The sequence below is a fragment of the Gymnogyps californianus genome, chromosome 1 (genome assembly GCF_018139145.2).
Source record: "Gymnogyps californianus isolate 813 chromosome 1, ASM1813914v2, whole genome shotgun sequence".
NCBI lineage: Eukaryota > Metazoa > Chordata > Aves > Accipitriformes > Cathartidae > Gymnogyps > Gymnogyps californianus.
Window position 1 is genome coordinate 151,178,090 of NC_059471.1, and position 23,541 is coordinate 151,201,630.

Here is a 23,541-nt window from a genome sequence, read left to right on the forward strand (position 1 = left end):
TGCTTTCGGGAGGTTAGGCAGGGTGTGCCTGCCTGGGGGAGTTTAGCTAGAAGTGCCTAGAGTAGTGTGATGCCAAATCCCCTGCGCTGCTCCCCCGCCTCCAAACCACAGACTTCTGGAGACGTTGGCTACCAGCAGTGCTGGCTCCTCTGCTCTCCTGCCCCAAAGCAGCAGCCCCAGGGAAGCGACTGCAAGGTTCAGATTTTAGGCGCTGCAGAGGTTAGGATTTTTGTGCGGACCCGCATGTACCTGCAGAGGCTAGCTGCTTTGCTGCCCACCCTTCCCTAACCCCTCAGCCTCCAGCCTCAGGCTGACCTGGGTCAGCAGCAGGCAGCCAAGCCGCAGCACTGGGGGCTGACGGCCTCCCTCCCTTCACCTGACCTGCCCAGGACGGCCGGGTGGCGTGCCTTGCTCTGTGAATTTGCGGCTCCGGTGAGATGGCAGCCCTGTAGCCACCGTGTCCCCTCCTCCGGACTCTGTCCTGTCCCTGTGGGGCACCTCTGGGCTGCACCACAGGTCACTGCCCTGCCGTGCCCCTGCTGCGCCTGTTTGCAGAGCGGGTGCCGGAGCAGCGTGGCTTTCACCCTCTGTGCCATTCACCTGCTCCACTCCTGCAGCCAGTGACAGGAGACATGCTGTCCCCACACTTTGGCTGTGCACAAGGACCTCTGAGCAAGCTTGACGCAGCTGCAGGACTTCGGCCAGACACCTCCAGCCACCAGGCGGGTGGCTCTAGGGGCTCCACTGGGGCCAGGCTGGGGCCAGCCTGGCTCTGTGTCTGTAGGAGACCTGTCACTGTGATGGATCCTGCCGTGGTTGCATGCTACAGGGCCTTCTGCTATGTGGCAGTGAATATAACCAGACTATGGGCTGAGTGGAGGTCTTGGGAGTATCTGGTTTGATGCAAAGGCTGGTTTCTGATCATATTTACACCCCTTTTATGGACTTCATCAGTTAGTCTTGATTTTTTTCTAGGCTGAAGTAGGAAAACATCTCTGTGTCTCTGTAGCCCAGAGCAGGGATGGTGAGCCGTGGACACCAACAGGAACTGAACCAGCACTGAGAACAACAGCCTACGCTGCTTTTAGCCAGGGATTTGCCACTGATCCGCAGGAAAGTCCAGCCACCATTAGGTACTTGGGAGGCTCTCCTGTCTGGCAGCAGAAGACAGGGCAGGAGCCATTTGGTCTCCTGAGCTGGGGGTGTGTGCTCTGAAGGATGATGCTCTATCATCCTTGCAGCTTATATCACAGATGTACGTGTCATTAGTAAACTCACAGTTGCTTCTTATCTCACTCTTGGCTGTGTCAGTAAGCAGCAAACTCACTGACTGCAGAAGTGTTGCTCTTATTTCACATTGGAGAAAATGTAAGCAGGATCTGCTTCTTGTGACAGCCTCCTGTGCCCCATGAACCTTGCTGAACAGATGCTTTGAGAATGCCCTGCAGCCCACACAACCTAGAAGTTAATTAGAAGGTGTAAAGAAACCAACTAGTTTTCAACAGCTTGAAATGAAAGGCATTTTAATTTCAACTGCTGTCCTGGAGTTGATCAGTTTTTCTCTTGCTACATCTTTCCTTGCCTTTCTCCTTTTTGCAGCTGGAGTGAGCCGTTCTCCAGCAGCATTCAGGTTTGGAAGCAGCCGTGGTTGAAGCAGCCGTCCCCGCTCACGTAGCTGCTCTTAGATTGGCTGGAAAGCACTGACTTCTACTGCTAATATTTTCCTGTCCATCTTGCAAATACGACCTATTCCAGTAGCAGCCCCCACGCACTAATCTAACCTGGTTTGTTCCTTAAGCTGTACCTTGGCACTGCTGTTCCTCACTGAGCCCTGATTTTCTGTCTCTGCTTCCACAACCACCCGCGCCTCCTGCCATCGAAATGCAATGCAGGATTTCAGCTGTCGACTAACTGCTGGCTCATATTGTGCAACCAGAGAATTTTCTGTGTCCTCCGGCTCCTCCTTTTGTAACACAGGCCAGCCTGCTTGCTTTCTGATTCCTCCCTCCCCACCTTAAATTGCAGTTTACGTGCTTGGTTGCTACTTGTTTCAAAATGAGACCAAGAAATATAAATGCAGTGCAGCTGTCTGCAGCGTCACCTGTGATTCTGCCTTCTGCAGCTCAGGCAGCACATACGAGTGTCCAAAGGTGCTTTAAAACTGTGCTTCCTCTAATAAGTGTTATCGGCTGCTTTTTAACGACTTCCCTGTTTGCTCTGTTTCACTGTTCGCTCTTGAGATTGTCCTCCTCTCATTTGCCTTAAGATAAAACAGCAGAAGAGGTCAAGCAGAGGATGTTAACTTCCCAGCAGCAGGAGCTCCTCTGTGATGGCAGTCGGGAACAGGCAGTAAGTTTGCGGGAAGAAAAGCTTTAGGAGAATCTAATGGCTTCTTCCTCTGGTGCCAAAACCCCAGGCGGCTTCTCTCTCGTCTCTCTTGTCTCTTTCTTGTTCCCTGTCTCACCGGAGCAGCCCTGAATAAGCCCTTTTTGCCCTGGGAGAGGCTGAGGATGCCACCATGTTTTGCTTTCAAAGGACACTTTCATTCTCCTCTTTTTCTGATTCCTGCCTCCCACCTTTAGTCGCAGCTTGTTCCCAAATAAAGCCAACAAATGCTGTTCTCCTGCATCTCTGCATCTTGCGTTCAGCACATCAGACCCAACTGGTGAGTGTCCACAGCACTTTAAAGGTGTTCTCGGTTTTCCTTGGCTTTTGTAGCCATACTTGAAGGATCCCATGGAGGCAGGAGTGGGCCAAACACAGCACAAAATTCGTGACCAAGAGGAAACTGGGCTACCTCATTCAAATATTGAAGAAGGGAACTTGGTGTGGTCTGTGTTTGTGGCTGCCTGCATGATGCCTGCTCTCTTTCCAGTGCCTGGGGCAATCCAGGTGTATTCTTATTTTCTCAGCAATAAATCTCATGGGGAAAAATGCGGCTGCCTCCATGCACCAAGCCCAGTACCAAGTTCAGTACCATTTCATACGGAGCTGCCTGTTGCACTGGGCACAGAGGAATCCCCCTCCTCTCTGTGGGAAGACGACAGGCTGGGAGTCGTGTCTGCAAAGGGTACTCCAGGCCTGGAAAAAGGCAACTCCTCAAAGTGCTGAGGGTTGAGAATACATCAGGGCACCTCTAGAAGAAACTGGCGAGGTCAGAGGGAGCTGAGGAGGGAAGGTGGTGGTGGTGATGGTGGTTGAGTAGGTCCAGGAAAGGGGTCGACTGTGGACTGTGTCAGGTGGCGTCTTAACAGTTGGAAAAACTTTATGGCAGAGGGAAAAAAGAGGCTGGGAATGAAGGAGTCAGAGGATTTTTCTCCAAACTTTGGTGAAGGAACAGCAGAAAAAGTGCAGGCAGACAGTGAGGGGCAAAGTCTTTTCTCTGGACTTGTGTATTAAGGAGAGGGGCATCCAAATGGAGAAGAAAATGTCTGCCTGTCGCAGAGGATGTAACACAGTGGGTGGCTGTGGCTGCTGTGGGAGAGCCAAATTGTTCCTAGCTGGAAACAAGAACTGATTTGAATCCCCATCTGGCCTGAGAATGTATAGGGCAGGGGCACAGTAGGACTAGATGTTCAGGAAAAGAGCCAGAAGGTGTGTGAATAGGCTTTCTCATAGAAACAGCAGGCAAAGCAGAGAGGGAAGTAGTGGGGATGTGTAGTGTTGTGCGTCACTGTCTGGGAAGGGAGAAGCTGAAGCTCGTGCCACGAAGGGCCAGAACTTTGGGCACTGGTTTAATCTACCACCTGTTCCCAGTTGAAAAGGTTTGATTCCATAACCAGGGTGCTTTCCCCCTTTTTAAAATATGAAAATGAAGCCACAAGTGCTGCATCTCCCCTCCCGGTCTGTGTTTGCCCCAGCCCTGTTCCCCATTGCAGTGTCCCAGCTTCTGTCCTTCGCGTTGGCCTATGCAGGAGTCAGAGGACAGGTGCAGAATCAAAGCCCTGGTCCAGGTCTCCCTGAGGTAGGGGCTGGTGACAGGGTTGAGGCTGCCGGCTGGCACTCAGGGCATTCCCTTCCTGGGGTTAGGTGAGAGGAGGTGACTCCCTGATTGTGATCTTCCCCTGCCCCCATGTGTGAAACAGGTCTAACACAAAACCAGGTAAAACACAAATATTAGTAGAAATAGGCTGGCTTTTGGAGCCACCTTGCATTAAAAGAATAAAATCAAAGAATTAGCTAAGTCCTCTCCTGTCAGCTTCTCATGATGTCTTCAATAAACCCAGACTCAAGCATCATTGTACTTGATAATGTGCCCTGGACTGCAGCAAATTGGAATGTGCCAAGGACTGTGACAGATCAAACACGTTTCATTAAGTATGTGTTATTTTTTCTCTCACATTTGACAGTGCGTGGAGCTCTGCTCCTCTCAGAGATGAGGAGGCTGTGCTGCAGCATCTGAATGAACTGATTAGCCAGCTGGCAGGCCTTGCTGCAAGCAGGCAGTGGGGAAAGGGGCCTTGCCTGGGCTTCAGAAGCTGAGATAAGACTGGCGGGAGGATCTGATGTTTGTACCTCCTGATCCAACCCAGTAGGCGAGCTAAATGAGGTCGGCAAAGTTGGAACTGGGAGGACCTCCATGCTGGTGAGCTGTTGGTGAGCTGCAGAGCTGCTAGCTCTGCACCAGCCAGCATTTAGGGTGCATGCCTTGATTTCTGGGTTGCACCACCTTCTTTAAATGTGGGGTTTGTATGAGCCTGTTAGAGGACTGATTCAGCTTCACACTCAAGTGTAGATTCACACATGTTGTAGTACTTGGTGGGTTTGGGGCGGTGCAAGCCATACCAGTAAATTAGTGCCCTCCAGCATATGGACCATGAAGGGCAAGGGCTGGGGAAAAAAGGGAGGTTGCTTCCTTAGTGCCCTGGTGCATCTGCATTTGACACTGAAACTGGTTGTGCCCACCGCGATACTGCCCATATATAAGCCTTTATTGGAAATAACTCCAAAAAACTCTCAAATTTAATAGGGGACAAGACTTTTTCTGCAATGTTTTTAAAGAGGCAGCTATATAGCCTGGAGGATGGTCTTCACTGACCCCTGACTGCCCTCCTCCAGGGTTTATGCTCCCCTGTTCTTGCTGCAGCCCCTCTTACTAAAGGCAGTGTTAATGCTTTGCACAGGATTCAGTCCTCTGCATTCAGAGTCCATGGAAATCTGCTGCTGATTTCAAAGGGAATAGGACAGGCCCTTCAGCACTGTCGTGGTTTAACCCCAGCCGGCAGCTAAGCACCACACAGCTGCTCGCTCACTCCCCCCGCGGTGGGATGGGGGAGAGAATCAGAAGAGTAAAAGTGAGAAAACTCGTGGGTTGAGATAAGAACAGTTCAATAATTGAAATAAAATGAAATAATAATAGTAATGAAAAATTGTAATGAAAAGGAAAATAACAAAAAAAAGAGAGAAATAAAGCCCAAGAAAGACAAGTGATGCAAATGAAAAAAAATTGCTCGCCACCGATTGACTGATGCCCAGCCAGTCCCCAAGCAGCAGCCCCTGGCCAGCTTTCCCCCCAGCTTTATATGCTGAGCATGACATCATGTGGTATGGAATATCCCTTTGGTCTGTTGGGGTCAGCTGTCCTGGCTGTGTCCCCTCCCAGCTTCTGGTGCACCCCCAGCCTCCTCGCTGGTGGGGTGGTGTGAGAAGCAGAAAAGGCCTTGACTCTGTGTAAGCACTGCTCAGCAGTAACTAGAACATCCCTGTGTTATCAACACTGTTTTCAGCACAAATCCAAAACATAGCCCCATACTAGCTACTGTGAAGAAAACTAACTCTATCCCAGCCAAAACCAGCACAAGCACAAAGGCAGGTGGGGGAACAAAGACTCTTGTTGCCCTGGGCATTTAGAGAGCAATTGGTGTATTACACTGTGAGATCTGGCTTCCTTTCTTTACTTGAATGACAGAGGGAGGAAACACACCTTGTGCAAAAAACCTGCTTGTTTTGCTATGAACTTTCAGCAGAAGTTGTCTTTTCATATGCAAGCATCTTTCTTTGCCCTAGGGCCTGATATATCCAGAGGGTTAGCATTTAGGAAATAATTTCATTTGCACTGGGCGACTTACAGAAGCAAATGAGACACGGTGATAATGGTGCTGTCTTGTGTGGAGTAAGTGCAAGCATGGCCAACCAGTTCCTGCTCCTGCTTCCCCCTTGCCTCATTGAAAACTACACCAAAACAAGTGTCATGGTGTTTCTAGGCTGCTGGGCCAGTTTGATGTTAGGACCACACTTGCTCTTATTCTCAGTTAGGTCAGACTCCCTGGTAGTCCCTACTCGCCATGATATGGCTCATACCCTGATGCTAGCCCAGATGGAGATGACTGGAGAGAGACTAGGCACAAGGAGGGAGGGAATAGTTTACCATCATGGTTCTGGTGCACCATCCTGGTGTAAAAGGTTGATGGATAGGTTTGGTGGTCCTACCAGATGGAGGACGTCAAGGGTGATGAGGTCTTGCTCACCACTGACTTGGTGACTGGGAGAGGTCCCTGGCCTGAGCTGCCTCCAGAGCTGTGCTTGGACTTTGCCTGGGAGAGAGCAAGCTGAAGAGGTCCAGAGCAGATCCAGGGGCAGCGGAAGAGTTAAGTAGTGTGGGTGATGCAGATTGCTGTCCCTGCTGCTCCCTGGGGATGTCCCCTTAGGAGGCATGGAAGGAATTATGTGCTATTAAAAAACCTATCAAACCACCAGCAAACCGAATCTGTAAGTTAATGTGAAGGAACAAAGCCCTGATTTCTTAGCAGTCTCAGCTGGTGGGAATGGAAGCACAGATGCTGCTGCTTTGGAGAGGCTTGTTTCCAGTTTAGTTTCCTAATCCCAACATGGGAATGTGTATCCCTTGCTGATGCCAATCATCCCTTCAAAGGCCAACTTCTGCTCCATAATGCCACCAGTGAGACATAGCTAGAGTTAGGACTTCCCTGGCACAGTTCATCAGCTACCCTGCTCATGTTAGGTCTGTGCTTTCTGGCTGGACTCACATGTGCATCCCTACCTCAGGCAACTCATTAGAGCAAGCTTTTGAGGAGAATTTTTTTAGCCAAGTCAAAGGGAGCTTTCTCTCTTCACACTTTAGTTTCTTCTCATAATCACATGCCTGTAAACAATCCGAAAATGTTGTCAAAAAGAAGATTCAGTCTGGTCTGTGTGAATTTTGGCTGAATTTAAATTAACTAGCCAATTAAAGGACTTTGTGTATGATTGATAGAAAATTGTGTCTTGTAACAAGCAGCCACTAACTTTGCTTAATTAAGATGATAGTAAACATAATTCAGGATTTAGTATAGACCAGAGAGTGTCTTCCTTGTACCACCCTACCGGCCCAGTCACATTCAACGTGCCTCCTCCAACAGTGACTTCTCTCCGTGTTTCCACAGCTGGGCTTTTTCCTACTAACATTTTCACTGCAATAATTGAGCTTGTCTAATCTCAGTACTCCCTTGCCCAGACCTGAAACACCTCACAAGTATGAGGTCCTTTTGCTCATCTCAGGCACTTTGTTTCCTTGGTCTGTATTCTTTGCAGGGTTGGGCAAAGGTGGAGGTTTGGCGTTCATGCCTGTTTGTTACTGAAGGGAGCCTAAGTCAAACAAGCATTTTGCTGAGGTGGCAGGCTGTATGATAGTGTAAAATGGTGTCCAGGGGGTCAAAGACAGCGCTCCTGGCAACGCCTTGAAGTAAGATGGTAGGTCATCCATTCTTGTTCAGACTATTAATCCGTAACGTTTCTATCCTGCCCTCTGAAACCACTCCAGAAGGAGACAGTTGCTGTATAAAGCACATGGGGAAGGGAAACTTCTTCTGTCCCCATGCCCCGCTTCAGCTCCAGCTCCTTTTCTCTTCCTCTGAACTGCTGTTTCCAAAGTCCTGGCCAAGTTTCCAGCAACAATAGAGATGCAGAGCATTCAGTCAGGGTGCGGAGGGGCAGATGGAGGTACACTAAGGCTGGTGGTCTGGGAAGGATGAGGAAGGGGGCTGTGGGGCGGGAAGGGTGAATTCAGGGGCGAGTCCAGTGGAGGGGTGGTGCAGGTGGGCCCATCTCACCTGACGAGTGACCTTTCCTCTGTCCCTTCAGCACAGACTTTCTGTCCCACAGACATAACTTGGGGAAAATGCTTTGTGCTGATGCTAAAGAAGCCATTTTCCAAAGGATGAGGGAACCTCATGGTGATACTAGGAAGACATCTGTTGTGATGACTGGTCCCCTCCCTGTCTTCCCACCAGTGTGTCCTGCAGCAACTCCCTACATCCCATGCTCTTTTCTTCCTCTATCCCACAGAGCCATGACAAGAGCTGTGGCTAAGGAAGGAGAGCCCAATGGGGCCATCGCAGCTCCCGAAGAGATAAAAAAGGAGGAAATGGAAGAGAGAGGCCAGTGGAGTAGCAAAATGGAGTTTGTGCTGTCTGTGGCTGGGGAGATCATTGGTCTGGGTAACGTGTGGAGGTTCCCGTACCTCTGCTACAAGAACGGTGGCGGTAAGTTCATAGCATGCATGAGTTGTCCTAGGTCTGTAGGCATGACAAGAGATATGTGCGTGCCTGGACCCATTTCTCCTGCACCTCATATGCCCTCTCATGCAATCCCTTATTCTCTCCTCCAGCAAGTTAACTCCTGCCAAAATCAGGAGGAATAAAAACTGAGGAGTGAATCCAGCTCCCCAGCGGGTACTGTTTCTCAAAGCAGCTCTCCCAAGTTCGGATGCCGAATTGAACTTTAGTAACTCTTTAAGGCTCTTGGGCATCTTGAGAAACAGGTGGTCTTCCAAAACTATCAAATGCTGCGAGTGGTCAGAAAGCCATCAGCAACCTCCTTCCACATAATTCCCTTTTCCCACTCTCTGTGTCACTCCCAGCTCTCTCAGGCCCTTGTTACAGAGGAGGAAAGGCTTTGATGGTGCTGGTATCCTTGCCAAGGCCTGATACCCCCTAGAAGGACATTGCTACCTTTTCCCCAGGAACAGTTCTCCCAGTAGTCAACCCACTGCTAGGCAAACCCGTGCCCAGGAAGAGTTCGTTGCCCTTCCCTTTTGTTTCTTGCGTGACTCTCCTTTTCCAATAACACTGCAATAAGATCATTACATGGTTAAAAATTAAATTTTCTCATAACAATAAAATGAAACGGGGAAAAAGGAAGGGAATAATTGACTGTCACTAACTTTTCTTGCTGAATCAAAGTCTAACTTTATAAAAGAAAAGGAGGAATAATAAATTACATGTCAAATACAGCAATAACTTCTCTTTTGTTCTTGTTCTCTAGAGACACCTTGAAATAATGCTTGGGACTTGCATGTTCCCCCCACTTTAAACTTCCTTTCTCTGCAGACCACACCACAAAGGCCTTTCTTTCCCAAGGTGCTGTGAGCTTTCACAAATGGATGAGTGATTCAGCTGTAGTTCATCCCAGGACTACCAAATTCCTGTCCCCTGTGCTGTTACTGGAGTTTATCCAAATCAAGCAGGAGTCAATACAATGTCTCCTCTGAACCAAATGGGGGTTGGATAAGAGGATGGTTAAAGAAAATGGAATTGAGTTTTTCTTGAACCTGGGACAGTTTTTAGCAGATCCTCCAGTCTCCTTCTCTGAGGTTTTGATGGTAGGCACTGGAGGCACCAACAGCAAGTCAGACCCGCATGGGTTAGTAAACACTAGTGGTACACCTGATTGAACAGCCCATTCTGCAGTGACATTTTGAGAGAGAAGTCATGGGTTTTGTATGGAAAATTTCTTCCTGAGCTCAGATGATATCTTTGTATAGTTTATGCCTATGGTATCCAGTTCAGTAGTCCTTGCAATTTGTATGCTAATTTGTGTAAGTGAAAAGGCTCCTTTTGTTCATTCTAGACATCTATTGAATAACTTTTTTTTTTTTTTTTTTAATTAAACTATTCTGGAATATCTAAGACTGTGATTCAGAGGCCAACAAGGCTAGGCTTGGGAAAGATTAGCATGGGAGAGTCCTTCCCTCACAGCTTACAGACTGCCTTTGCAGAAAGTATGCTACTACTGTAGAAGGTACATTTCTCTCTCTACGGCTCTAGGGAACCAGATGGCCGACAAACTAGTATGGGACAAGGCACTGTCTTTCCCATGACACTCAAAGATATTCTCACCATTGGAAAAGTCCTTGAAATTGCAAAAAAGACATTTTCCACGTATAAATGCCACATCTCTGTGTCGTCCCCCCCTCCCCCCAAACTGGAGACTGCTGTCTTGTCACCTTTCTCTACCTTTGGATGCAGTGAGATGGTTATAAAGCTGTAAAGACAGATGTCATAAAAACAATTGTGCTAACTTGCTGTAAAGCAATCAAGTGTAAACTTATCTATGATTGCACTTTCAAATTTGATCTAATTGCTCAGCATCCTGAACTTGTTATTGACTCACAAGGAAAGAGGGTCTGTTTCTGGGGGCCCCTCTGAGGGCTGAGTCTCCTCCAGCGGAGCAGCAAACTGGGGAGCAGATCACAACCGGAATTTCAGCTGGTAACTGCTCCGGGAAGGTTAAGAGAGACAAGACAACAGAGGTGTAAGAAAGCCCTCATTACTCAGAGACCAAAATGGATCAACCTCTGGGACAAATGGTATCAGAAGAGAGGGTCTGGGACCTGCTGAAAGGCTCATCTGTGTGCAGGATAATAAAACTGTCTTGCAGATTTGGCATACAGATAGATGTCTTGCAGCACCGAAAGCAGCAGCCGCCTCTAGTTCAACACATGCAGTTCCCATTCCCTGCTCTGCAAACCTGGACTGATGCTGTGAACCAGCCTCCCTCCCTCTGGCCCCAGGTCCCCTGCAGCTACGGCACAGCTGTGTTTGTTTAGGGGAAATTTGGATGTTGCTTGTTATTGTAACATTTTTGGCTTAAAAACAAAGGGAAGTGTTCCTAGCTGCTAATAGTCATGGGAAGGAATTTCAGTGCAAATGCCTGTGCTAGCAGGGGAGGAGAGGGCCTGGGGGACAATGCCTAGCTCGGCTGAGAAAGGGGCCCTCATCTTGGTTGCAAACAGCCGAGATGCTCTCCAGGCACTGGCGGTGGGAGGTACTCATGACCAAAAGTTTACTGCACGGGATGGCAAGACCTCGACAGTTGTTCCAGTGAGGAAGGCAGTCGCCTTGGCCTGTTTGGAGGGGAGTGAAAGTGTGAAAACCTACACTAATGGTGGGGGAGAAAGACTGTGAGGTGATAGAAGGAAGGTCAGCAGTGAAACTGAGATCTCAGGAGCAGTTTTGAGCAGAACAGTGAAAATATCAGGTGTTTCGGTTTGGCAGCAGAACCGAAACGAAGGAAAAAAAGGTTCAGACAGCTGAACAGGGCATTAAACCTTTTTTGTTGTTGTTTTGTCTTTTTTAATGTTTTGTTTTTGTTGGTCATTGTTTCTGGAAAGAAACCTGCTCTCTCCCCCTTTCCCCTTCCATTTCATCAAGGGTTAATCTGAGGGCTATTTGAGGCTGATTTCTCTTAAGACATTTCTCTATATTTTAATAAAAAATTGAATTTGAAGAGAGAAGTTAAACTTTTTCATTTTGGAAATGCTGGAAAGATACTGTGTTGCCCTTCCCCTATTTCCATTCTTTTGGTGCAAACTGCTTTTCAAATTTGATGTGAAATATGTCTCAAGCAAATTTGTATCCTGGCAAATTTATTACTTACCAAGAAACGTCACCAGCCTCCAGGTTTGTATCCTCTGGGCAAGTGGGAGTTTTGCTGTGAGTCCCAGGAAAGGCAGAACAAATGTAGTTATGTGAAACAAGGTCTCCTTTTGCTTCGCCTGACTCCTGCTGAAAGCTAGAACGAGGTCAGGAGAGTGAAGCAGGGAGAACTTCTCCAGTGCTGTCTTTTTTCATCCCCTTGCCTGCCTACTCCTTACCTCTAGGCGTTGGCCAAGACCAAATGCAGTAGTACTGCGGTAGCACAAGACAGACCACGCTTGTATTTTTTTCTGAAAAATAATGGTTTTGGAGACCTTGTTTTTTTAGCAGCGGTTGCACAGTTAATTCAGAGAAATATTTGTGTTTATCTAGCTGATTCCAGCTGTGGCCCCAGGTACCTGGCAAGGGGTGGTGGGGATAAGGTTTTAAAGAGATTTCTGAGGCAGCATCTTACCCCTCTCTGCAGGAGCCTTCCTCATCCCTTACCTCATCTTCCTCTTCACCTGCGGGGTCCCCCTGTTCTTCCTGGAGACGGCGCTGGGGCAGTACACCAGCCAGGGAGGGGTCACTGCATGGAGGAAGATCTGTCCCATCTTTGAAGGTCAGTCAAGTTACGGGGGTTACTGACAGCACGTTCTAACAATTAGTGACTCAGAGTCTTTTTTGGAAATGTTATTCTGTTTTTTTCTTTCTCCCTTATTCTTCCTCCCTTCCTCTCTCTCCCAGCCTTGTTACCCCTCCTGGTGACTGCTGTGTGCGTAGGGTCAGTGCCCTGACCCCCCCGTAGGTGACTGAGGGTGTGTGGTGCTGGCTGGGGGCCGTGCTGGTCCAGCCAAGCCACGATCTCTGCTTTGAGATGCTCAGAGCCCAGGAGAGAGGAGAAGCAGGATGGCTAGCAAGCAGGAGGAGGAGGATGGAAGTGTCAATACACAAACACCTGCATGTAGTCCAGGACAAATACTGAAGAGAGAAGAGGATGAGGAAGGCTGGCTGGCTTATGGAGCTTTCCCTGCCCATCGCCATGCCCAGGGCTGCTGTGGCAGCATTTGCCAGCTGGCATCCTGCAAACAGGGGAGAATCTCAATGCACGCACTGGTCTGACAGCCCCGAGATGGGCTGGGGTTGTGGTTAAGGCACAGGTATAAGAACCAGGACTCCTGGGGCCCTGGGGAAGGCTGTTTAATGGCATTAATATGTTAATGAATCTAATGTCCACAATTCTCCTGTCCAGAGGAGAGCTTATTACCCACGTTTCGCAGACAGAGAAACCTGTGCTCAGGCAGATTAAAAGCCTGGTTAGTTTGCTGAAGCACAGGTGTGCAGTGCTATTTCAAACTCCCTGGGGAGTCTGGGACCTCCTGCGCTGGAGACCCCTGCGCTCTGGCACAGGGCCTGGAGGTGGACAGCAATGGCATCTCAAAGGGCACTGACAACCAGTTTTAAACAAATGAATCGGGCCTTTCTGACCCAATTACTGTGCTGATGTCTCAGTGAGCAATGGGCACAAGCAGGACCCAAGACCAGAGCTCAGCTCCTAAGTCTGTGCTTTTGCCCCGACACCATACTTTATGCATGATGTATATCAGCTGTGAGAACCTTTTTTGCCTGAGTCTTTCCAGAAGGAAGAAACTCTTTTATTTAAGGCATTTCTTTTCTTTAAAGGCTAGAGCTGGCTTTCCTGCAGGAGAGGCAGTGCAATGCAGTGGCATGGTAGTGGTCAGAAAAAAGTTTTCGCATCAGTGAAAGGTTTTCTCTCTGTTCCACCCTAGACCTGTCTAGAGATACCAACAATGTTTCCTGTCTGCATGCAGTCACAAAATCCTTTCTCTTTCCCTGAGGTAGGTCTTGCCCTATTCTCTAGTGAGCCATGTGGTTGGTGTTGCACCCTTCTTACCAGGGCATGGTCTATGTCTTTGTTTGGGGTTAAGCCCGATGTATTGGGAGTTGGTTGGCAGCCCCATCCTCACCTCCTTTGTTTTCCTTCACAGGAATTGGATATGCCTCACAAGTCATTGAGTGCTATTTGAATATCTACTACATCATCATCCTGTCGTGGGCACTATTCTATCTGTTCAGCTCCTTCACTGCAGTGCTACCGTGGGCCAGCTGCAATAACCCCTGGAACTCAGGTACACCTTCCCTTGGTCGGCTTCTAGCTCTTTCGCAATTCCCAGAAATTATTTGGGTTTTGTAGAAAATATTTTTTATTCAGATAAAAAGCTTCCATGAGCTGCAATGTGGTTAGGGACGCCTGCAAAGGCGACTGTCTTCATTCACCACGGGCAAGTGTCAGGAAGGCTGAGTGGTATGACCCTATGCCTAGCAGCAGCGGACAGTAAAGCTATTTCCACATGGAGATGTTTTGGGCGTTGAGATTTCACTGAAAAATCCACATTTGCTGGCAAACAGGAGAGGTAGGTGGGCTGGAAGAGTTTTCAAGCCAATCTAGAGTCCTCCTCACGTGGCAGGAGCTTTTCATTAGCTCTGGTACCACAATTTATCTTACAGTTCCATTACTCTACCCCACTCCTTTGGAGTTACTGGGACAGTTGCTGCCACGTACTGAACAGTTTCCTTTGTGCACTCAGCTTTTGGCTAAATCAGGCCAAGCCTGCACTGGAGGATTTTGCCAGTACAGGTCTCCCAATGCAGGAACCAGTAACACGAAACTCTAAAGGCACTGTTTTTCTGGTCTAATCACATCCATACAAGCCTCTATACCATTACATTGGCCAGGGATCTCATCTCCTCATATGCCCAGTAGAGAAGACCTGGCTTTGGTTTTATTCAAGGCACTTGGGCTGTGCCTGGGAAGATGGGTTAGATGTGAGGTAATCCTCATGGATCTGGTGTCCTTGACAGGCTTTTTTTACCATGTTGAACAGGTTGCTTTGCTTTCAGTGGAAAGCCAGGCTGGAAAGAGCTTTGGTGAGAGCTCGGTTCCATCCCTTTTTCTCTTGGGTCAGATGATACATTTCTGTGATGTGTTAAAACTCTCCACCCCATGGGCCATTCACTCACAGCTTCTTCTGCCCCTTCACCCCAGCAGAGGTAACCAGCCTTTTAAAGAGTTGATCTGATTCCTTCAGCTCCCCCAGCATGGGTTTGTTTGCGAGGAAAGCCACAGATGTTCTCTTCACAGGCAGAAGCTTCCCAGCCAGAGCTGGGATTCCTCGGTTTTCTGGTGGATTGTCTTTTGCTTGCCAAATGCAAGATGAGGTGCATTTCTTGGATGCGTGGCATCTCCTCCGTTTTTAGTAATTTCATGCTATGTGACAGAGTTGGGGATGGCAGAGTGGAACATGAAGGCATCTGTGGTGTGTGTGAACATATGCATGCATGTGTGGACAGGGAATGGTGTGTGGTGTGGGAGGAGAATGGGTTTTTCTATCCTGGCTACTCATAGTGGCTATCCCTCAATAACCTATATTTTGCAGCCATCTGGTTTCCATTTGGCAGGGAATTGCTCTCTCCTTCCCCTCTCCCCTTCCCAAAGCCCTCTGGCTACTGCGGGATTGGGATTCGTAGCTGGGGAGAGCCAGAGTTTAACGAGATGCAAGAGTTTAATGAGATGCTCTGTAGCATGGGGTGAAGGGTCTGTGTGCTGCCAGAGTGAGGGTTAGGGTACAGAGGGGAAGGAGCATCCCTCATGGAGGAGCCTTGGAGAATTTCTCTGGCTCATCAGCTTCCTTTTCTTTTGGTAGATCTCTGTGTGGACATTCTGAATAGCTCCAGCCTGGACAACAGGACCTTGCCTGCGAACGCCACCTCCCCAATGATTGAGTTTTGGGAGTACGTGATCGCTTTCCCTCTGTTCAGGCTCCTCTCTCATCCAAAGGCTGCAGCTGTAGGAGTATCCGGGTGGAGGGCTGTGCGTCTCTGTAGGACCAAGTGAGGTGCCACATGTCAGACCCGAACATGGGGAGCACAATGCACCGAGCTGCCAAGGAGATCGGCACAGAGTCCAGGGGCATGAGGACTAGATACACCCCAAAGGCTGCTCGCAGTGTGCCTGCCCAAGGGTGCTCGTATGCTCACTTACACAGGTGTATTCCCTTTCTGGCACTGAGGTGCCTGGGCGAGTGTGGCCACAGAAAGAGGCACCAAAAGAAGATGAGGACTTGCTGTAAGGAGGGGGTACTTGTGTTGAGTGTTGCAGGCTACTGTTGGCCGGCAAGCATGAGAGGCCAGGGCAGACTGAACAGTCCTCTACAGTGAAACAAAAAGGGACAAAACTGCCTTTTCCCTTCTTCTGACCATGTCTTGCATGGTGCCTAAGGGAAGTGGTCCATCAGGCTGCTCAGGCTCATCCCTGGAGAGCAGGGATCTGAGGCACATGCATGAGATGCCAGAGAGGGGCTCGGGGAGGTTTGGTCATGGGGCTGGAGGCAACAAAACACCTCTGAGGGAGGGGTCCTGCAGCAGGCCAGGCAGTGTCCCAGAGAGGGTCATCACTGTAGCCTGGAGAGGTTGAAATGGCTACCAGGGCCACACTACCTCTCCACACTCAACTGAGGAAGGTCTCTTAAAGAAGAGGGGTGCCAGGGGGTCAGCTTCAGCAGTATTTTTTTTTTTTTCCCCATTTATGGCTCCTAAAGTGCCTCTGAGAGGGTTGAGTGTCCTTTGTCCCTTGCAGCCACCACAGGGCACATAGAAGATGATATGCGCCCATGGGTGCAGAAAGAGTCTGCACAGTGCTGGACCCCCTCTCCCACCCTGTTCTTTGCACATACTACTTAGCGAGAGCTGTGACCCCTCTGAAACCATTGTTCAGGTTTTCTGTAGAGGTTGCAAGGGCAAGGGGACCCTGAGGGGACTGGTTTGGAGAAGGGTGTGCAGAGGAATCCTAAGTGTGGGGTTGGACTTCTGGAGACTGCATGAGCTGCAGTGCTGAGCTCTCGTGTGGCCCACCTTCATGACTGAGTCTTCATGGAATGAGGCTGAAGGAAGGGCATGGGAATCATAAAGGCCATTTATGCTTATATATAGGGTGTCCGTAGTATATGGGGAGACCAGAGGAAGAGCGGTGGCCATGGGGTGATGATGGCATTGGTGGCCTGCTTTGGATTGAGTAGTGTCTGCTGGGCAGCTGCCGGGGTGGGGGAGCAATGGGGAGCAGGTGGTGATTTTGTGTTGCGTGGCTCTGACGGGCACGGCGCCATGGGCTTGGAGAGTGGGAGGGCTCGGGCCAGTGACAGGACACAGTGGAGCAGCATCAGCAGGAACGACAGAGGGGGGAGCCCTAGGCAGAGCTGGGGTGATTCGCACAGCTGGGAGCCCTGGGCAGATGTGTTGTGGATAGTCTGTTAAGTCTTTGGATGGGGTAATGTGGGAAAGGTCTGTATAGATGAGTGGGGTCTGGGGTGTTAACGCTTCTCTCCCTGTCCCTGGACACTGGCAGGAAGCGAGTCCTGGGGCTCACGGATGGTATTCACAAACTGGGCACTGTGCGCTGGGAGCTGGCTCTGTGTCTCCTGCTGGCGTGGATCATCTGCTACTTCTGCATCTGGAAAGGGGTCAAGTCCACAGGCAAAGTAGGAACGGAGATTGTCCTCCTGGTCCATAAGCCTCCTTGTACCCATCTTACATTTCTTCTCCAATCTCTTTTCCCTCTTCCTGAAGTAGAGGCAGGAGACACACAGCACCAAAGTCAAACCTAAAACCTGGTGGGGCCATACTGATTTACACCAGTTGTGTTTGACCCATAAGAGGAAGAATAAAAGAGTAGGTCAAACAGGGAGGGGAGAACAGGGAAAGACCTGGGAACTAAGGGGAGTCTTGGGTCACCTTTTCCCTTGCAGATACCCACAGTGGCTGATGGATACTCCCCAAGTGCCCTTGGGAATCATCCACTCACCAGGGTGTTGTCCTGGTGTGGCTTGCTGTTGTTTTTAACAAGATCCTCTGCAGTGGCAAACTTCCTATCCCTGGCAATAATTAAACACTTGAGCAAAGCAGACAAGCTGCTGCCTGTAACCAGCTCAGTGAATAGATAATGAATCTCTTCTGCTTCTTTATCCTGCAAAATACTTGGGGTGGGAGAGGTGTCTTTGTGCTCTCCTTTGTGCTCTCCTTTGTACTCTCCCTGGCTCTGCGGTTTTTGGCTCAGTGGGTCACTTTCTGCATTTTGCTAGTGAGGCTGGAACCAACGCTCCCTCCTGATGTTCATCCCGTAGATCAGGTGGACTGGTTATCCTTCTGGAGTGAATGAGTGTGTGTTGCCTTGGGGTGGGTGTTAGGGACGCTGCTATGGCCTTGACTTGTTCAGGACCTCCTTCCTTCCTGGAGCTGCAATGAGATGGGTGGGTCATTAATGATGGTTGGGTCTTGTGGGCGTCCAGGGGATATCCCAATAGCAAAGGGAGGGGAACCGATTTCTGCACCAGACTTCTTCCTTCAAATCGCTATCCCTAGTATTGGCAGATGTTCCCTGTAGTACTGGACACCCGTGTTTCAGTGTCAAATCCCATCTCCCACCTTAAAACCGCACTGGGCACCCATTTTAACAGAGCAAGACAATAGCTTGCTCTGCTCGCTAGGTTTCTCCCAGTCTTTGCTGATGACTCTGGCTCTTGCTGGTGCTGACCTGCTGTCCACCACTTCTCAAGGAGGGAGAGCCAGACTCCACATTTACGGGGAGAGGGGATGCTCCACATTTTAAATCTTAAATCTCTGATGCTCCCTGCTTTGAATACCACAGTGCCATCTTCATAAGAAGTATCATTCTGATCTTGGGAGATTGGGTCTGAGAGGCTGTTTGAGCCGCATGGAAGTGTAATTAACTCATTCCAGGTTCTCTTCAGCTCTCAGCTCTCTCCACTGAGTCTCTCCTTTGCCTGGTGCTGCCCTGGCATGCAGAGCTTGCCTGCACAAGGAGAAAGCTAAAGAAGTTCAGTCAGGCTGGTTGGGATGATCGGGTTTGGCAAAGTCAGACCAGAAAGTGAGAGGAAACAGTGAGTGCATGTAGTAGCTGGAATGGTTTTCCTGGGACCACAGAAGATTTTTCCATCGCAAGTTTTAGGATACAGGGCTTGCTTTTTACCAGCCAGATGTTATGGACATGGTGCAGCAATACAGGGTGGGTTTTTCTGTCCCGAGACATACCACAGGTCAGACAGGCCAGTTGTCTTCTCTGCAGGTAGTCATTTTGAGTTTTACAGGGGCACTGTCAGAAAAATCAACTCCTTCCTTCTTTTTCCTCACTGACTACGTATTAGGATAAGCAATAGGGAGGTCCCAGGAATTCTGAGTAGGTGCATAATTTTGTTTAACAGCTGCAGAGTAAACAGGATGTTGTGCTTGACTGAGAGGCTGCTCTAATTGGATAACCCTGCCAGACCCTTGTGTTTACGATTCTGTGATTTAAGGAGTCCAAACTTAAAGAAACAATAGTGACCTTAGGAAAATAATTTCAAATAACTCCGTGAAGACTCATTTTCTTTAAAAGCCTTTTTCTTTTATTCATTTTGCCCACTCTTGTGCTCTTTCCATGTTTCCTTTCCTTATGCATTCAGCTGATGTGTATATATAAATGTTCCCCAGAAGTGATTTCTGAAGGTAGATTTTAGTACTTGTGCCAAAAGCGCTCGCATTCTCATTCAATTGGGGAACAGCAAAAGTACCACCTACTGTGACTTATTCAACCAATTATCACTAACCAGAAAAAATGTTATTTTAGGCCCCTCACTATGAATCCATAGAGTAAACAGCCTTCACATTACTTGGATGAATTTTAATAATGAATAAATGTTAGGAAGTCGCAACTTGCTCACGGATATTTTGCAAATAGAAAAAAAAGTATGTTACATAAGGCAATGGATTAGAGATGATGATTAATTCTACTGTAATATTTATTTACATCACACACAAGAAGAAGTGAAAAGAAGGTTTTACAAAAATAATGCTCTACATTTTCTTTAAAGGCTTTGAGGTGCCCCCATTTTTTACCTGTGAGCTCAGAGGCATTGAAGGGATGAGAGAGCCGCATGAGCACCCCTGGAAATGAGACCCCTCAGGGGTGTCTCAAATTGGACAGCAAAAGTTGCTATCTAATTTGGAAAACTCTTGCTGGGAATAGGACCATTTTAATAACTCCTCATTAAAACTCAGTGACAGGAAGAGATCTGGGTTTCTTCTGCAGCTCTAGAAAGATGAAGAGAACAGCTGGAGAGCAGGGAAATTACACTGACTGGAAAGAGAAAATAAAGCAGAGCAACCAGTGGCAGAGTCTTGGGTGAGGAACAAAATGTAGATTAACTAAATCACCGGTGAGATGTAACCTTGATTTAATTTCTTTCCCACCCCTCTTCTACACTAGCAGTAGTAGCTATAGCCAACAGCAGAGTCCGGGGACGTTTGCTGGGGTGGAGGCCTGCAGATGAGATGAGACGAGATGATGCCTGCACCCCCTCCCCGCTGACCCTCTCTCCTCTTGTTTCCCTGCACCCACAGGTTGTTTACTTCACTGCCACCTTCCCATACGTGATGCTTATCATCCTGCTGGTGCGAGGCGTCACGCTGCCCGGTGCTGCCGAGGGGATCATCTTCTACCTGAAGCCGGACATTTCCAGGCTGGCAGACCCGCAGGTGGGTGGGGGTCAGGCAAGTGCTGGCCACAGGAAGGTTTCCAGCTCCCTGGCCCTCGGATCTGCTGCTAGCTGAGGATCTAGCTGTCTTCTCTGAAAGGAGACCAGCGAACAAGTGAGACCTCCTTAAAAGAGCTGAGAGGGGTCTAGTCCCCCTGCACAGCACAGCCCTTTTGCTCATGCATCTGCAGCATATGGACATATTAGGTCATTTCCACTCATGGGCTCAGCAAAACCAGAAGAGTATATGAAATATTCAGCATGTAACAGACGGTTTTGCTGGGTCTTAAATGCAAATAATTAAGGAAGGTGGAGGGAAATAATCTACCTCTTTCTTTTTTTCTGGCCTGGTTAGCACTTTGTTTGGCTCCAACAGGGCCATCCCAGGGAGTGCAGGGCCCCTGTGCTTCAGAGACCAAGTGCACACAGGTAGCGCAGGCTATGCCCTAGCTGGGCAACAGGTTCCCTTCACCTGTCCCGGGGGCTGGTCCCACCTGCCCAAGTCAGGGGCTGGCCAAAGGGTCAGTCCTTGCCACCGCTCGTTGGAGCTCCTGGAAACCTCCCCCCGGCAGGGAGGGTGCTGTGTACCCAGGGAGGGCAAGTCCACATTAGGGCAGAGGGTACAGCCAAACCCAGGACCTGCAAGGTAGCCCAAGTTGGCAGTAGGTGGGCAGCACCCTTGGGGGCTGCTCAGGGCAGGCAGCAGGACCCCTCCTTGGAGGATCCCCCCGGGGTGTCTGCTCCAGCACCTTTCTGTAGCAGCAGGTTGCTTCCCTTTCCCATGTGGGCTCAGTGATGGTGTGCAGGCTGCCTCCACCATCCCAGGGAGATGTTAATGCAGACCCTCCCCAGAAGAGCATTTAAATGACACTGCTGCTAATTATTCCACCACTGAATCTTTTCGTGGACGCAGCCAAGCAATATGCTTAGCCCACAGTCTCAGCTTACCTCCCGCATCTTCCCAGATGGCCAAAGCCCCAGCTGCTCCCAACCCAGCTGCCAAACACACTGTCTTCCCCCACATGGCTTTCAGATGCAATTATGTGTTGTCAATACAAAATCTGTGGTGCGCTGAATGCAAAAAGCCAGCTGAACATAAATGGCATTTTAATATCAAAATAAATAACAGGGTATGACTGGGGCTGAGCGTGTTTTACTCATGGTCAGAGCTTATTCACTGAAAACCTCCCTATCTTTCACAGCCTAACTAAAGCTGACATGGTCTTTCCAGGCTGCTGCAACCCAGCATAGCAGGCGTGAGAGATCCTGCTACTGAGTTTAGGCAGAATGTGGGGCTTTGGTGTAAAGTGGGATGTGTGCCCGTGCCCGTGCCTGAAGGGCTCCCATGTACATGCCTATCTGTGAGAGATTCGTGTGAATTTAAGCAGCAATGCCTGGGCTGGGATATTTTGAAGGCTGCCAAATTGCAGCTGCCTGGATGTTTGCAGCTGGGGGCTGCTTAGAGGAAAAAGAGAGTGAGAGGGAACACACAGACAAACAGAAAGGTGGGCTGTTTTCCTGCCTGTCTGCTAACTCGCAGCTCAGGGCTTTCCCTGGGACAGCGTGAGAGCAGAGCTGCAGTTCAGCCCACAACACACGGAGTGAAGGGACTATTCCATGGGGGAGAGGGCTGGAGCTGGAGCGGTGAACAAGCCCGCTCAGCTTTTCCCATGCAATGCCAGAGCAAAGGGTAACCTGGGTACATGACACCCCACTGGCCTGAAATCTCTCAGCCCGGCAATTTTCTGCCCTTCACCCTGCACCATGGCCTCAGAGATGTGGGAAACTAGATTGGGGAGCAGGGAGGGAAGTATATTGATCATGCAAAGAACTCGCTGGCCCTCATTTGGGATGACTAACCAGTGGCTCTATGAACCCTGAGCCACGTAGGGACCACAGACATCTGCAGTGTCAACTTCAGCTGGAGCCATGCTATCAGGGATGCCATCTCCACCCAGAATTCAAAGGCGCGGAATGGAGAAGTGGTGTCACCTTGAGTGGGATGTGAAAATACAGTCCCCTCAGGAGACTTTCCCTAGAGGGCTTTCAGTCCTATAGCTCAGTTTTCCCAGAGATGTATCCCGGTTTCTACATCCACTGAACCCCTCTCTGTCTCTTGTTCTGCATGGATGGAGGGGTTGTTGCTAGACAGGGCACAGCCATTTGTTTATTTTGTTGCCAGGTCTGGAGACCACTGACCTTCTCTGTTCCAGGTCTGGATGGATGCTGGCACTCAGATCCTCTTCTCTTATGCCATCTGCCAGGGGTGCCTGACAGCTCTGGGCAGCTACAACAAATACACCAACAACTGTTACAGGTAAGAGGAGCCTGGACTCCTCGTATCCTTCTGGAAATCTGCTCAGAGACAAACAGCACAGAGCTGCATCTGAGGCAGGCTCTGTCCCCAGGGGAGACCTTGGATCATGCTGCTTTGACTAACAAGCTGCTCAGAGTGTGGAAGCTGCAGAGGACACAACGTAGGGATGGAGAGTGGCTGAGGGAACACAGGAGCTCCAGAAAATGGCTTTAGTAGTGCTCTCCCATATGAGTCAGCTTGGAAATGGGAGAGATTGGAGTCGGGGATGGGGAATGAAAATGGAGAGTGTCTCCAGCCACTGTGGAGACACCATGGGCTATTTTGACAGGGTGAGTGAGCAGGGGTGGCACAGCCAGCTCTCCTGTCACTTGCTAGGCAGGGGAGATGGTACTAAGATGATGGCTGGGCCCCCTGTCTCCAGTGCTTTACTACCATCAGGGTAATGTACTGCCAGTGGCATTTTGATCCTATCAAGGAGATTAATCAAGTCTGTCTGGCGTCCTCCTTGCCCTTGAATTACAGATCTATTTTATCCATGGCCTGACATGTTGCTCAGTGAAGCCATCAGGACCGTTTCTGACACCTTCCACAGAGCCCCGAGGAGCAGGAGCTGTGTTATTCCTTCATGTATTGCTCCAACATGGATGGGAAAATGTAATGGTACTCGGGAGACATCAATCATCACTCCTCTTCTGTTCTTCAATAGGTGCTGCCATGGCTGTTGGTCAGGCAATTAATACTTTCCCCTGGCTCTCCCGAAATGTATCTGTCACCAATGGAGCAGTGCACTGACGCCTTCCTCTAATGCCTTAGGTGCCTTGGACTGGCATCTTAGCTCTGGGTGGCCCAAATGTGCTGGGTGTCCACACTGCCCCATAGCAGCTGGCACTGTGGGTCAGCTCTGGCAGCTGCCCAGGCAGGATCCCGGGGTGTGGGGTTTCCAGCCCAGCCAGCTCAGACTGGTGCCCCATTTTTGCAGGGAGCA

The 23,541-nt window shown here is 49.4% G+C and overlaps 1 protein-coding gene across 1 annotated transcript in view; it reads left to right on the plus strand.

Annotated features, from left to right (window-relative positions):
• The first annotated feature begins 696 nt into the window (after positions 1 to 696).
• The window catches only part of SLC6A12 (solute carrier family 6 member 12), a 38,202-nt gene continuing 15,357 nt past the window's right edge, over positions 697 to 23,541 (plus strand). The window contains exons 1-8 of the mRNA XM_050906111.1: positions 697 to 722; positions 8,284 to 8,480; positions 12,121 to 12,255; positions 13,643 to 13,783; positions 15,359 to 15,446; positions 17,056 to 17,188; positions 20,106 to 20,240; positions 22,453 to 22,556. Of these exons, the coding sequence (XP_050762068.1) occupies positions 8,288 to 8,480; positions 12,121 to 12,255; positions 13,643 to 13,783; positions 15,359 to 15,446; positions 17,056 to 17,188; positions 20,106 to 20,240; positions 22,453 to 22,556 (929 nt within the window). The 5' untranslated portion in view covers positions 697 to 722; positions 8,284 to 8,287. The remainder of the gene's footprint in view (positions 723 to 8,283; positions 8,481 to 12,120; positions 12,256 to 13,642; positions 13,784 to 15,358; positions 15,447 to 17,055; positions 17,189 to 20,105; positions 20,241 to 22,452; positions 22,557 to 23,541) is intronic.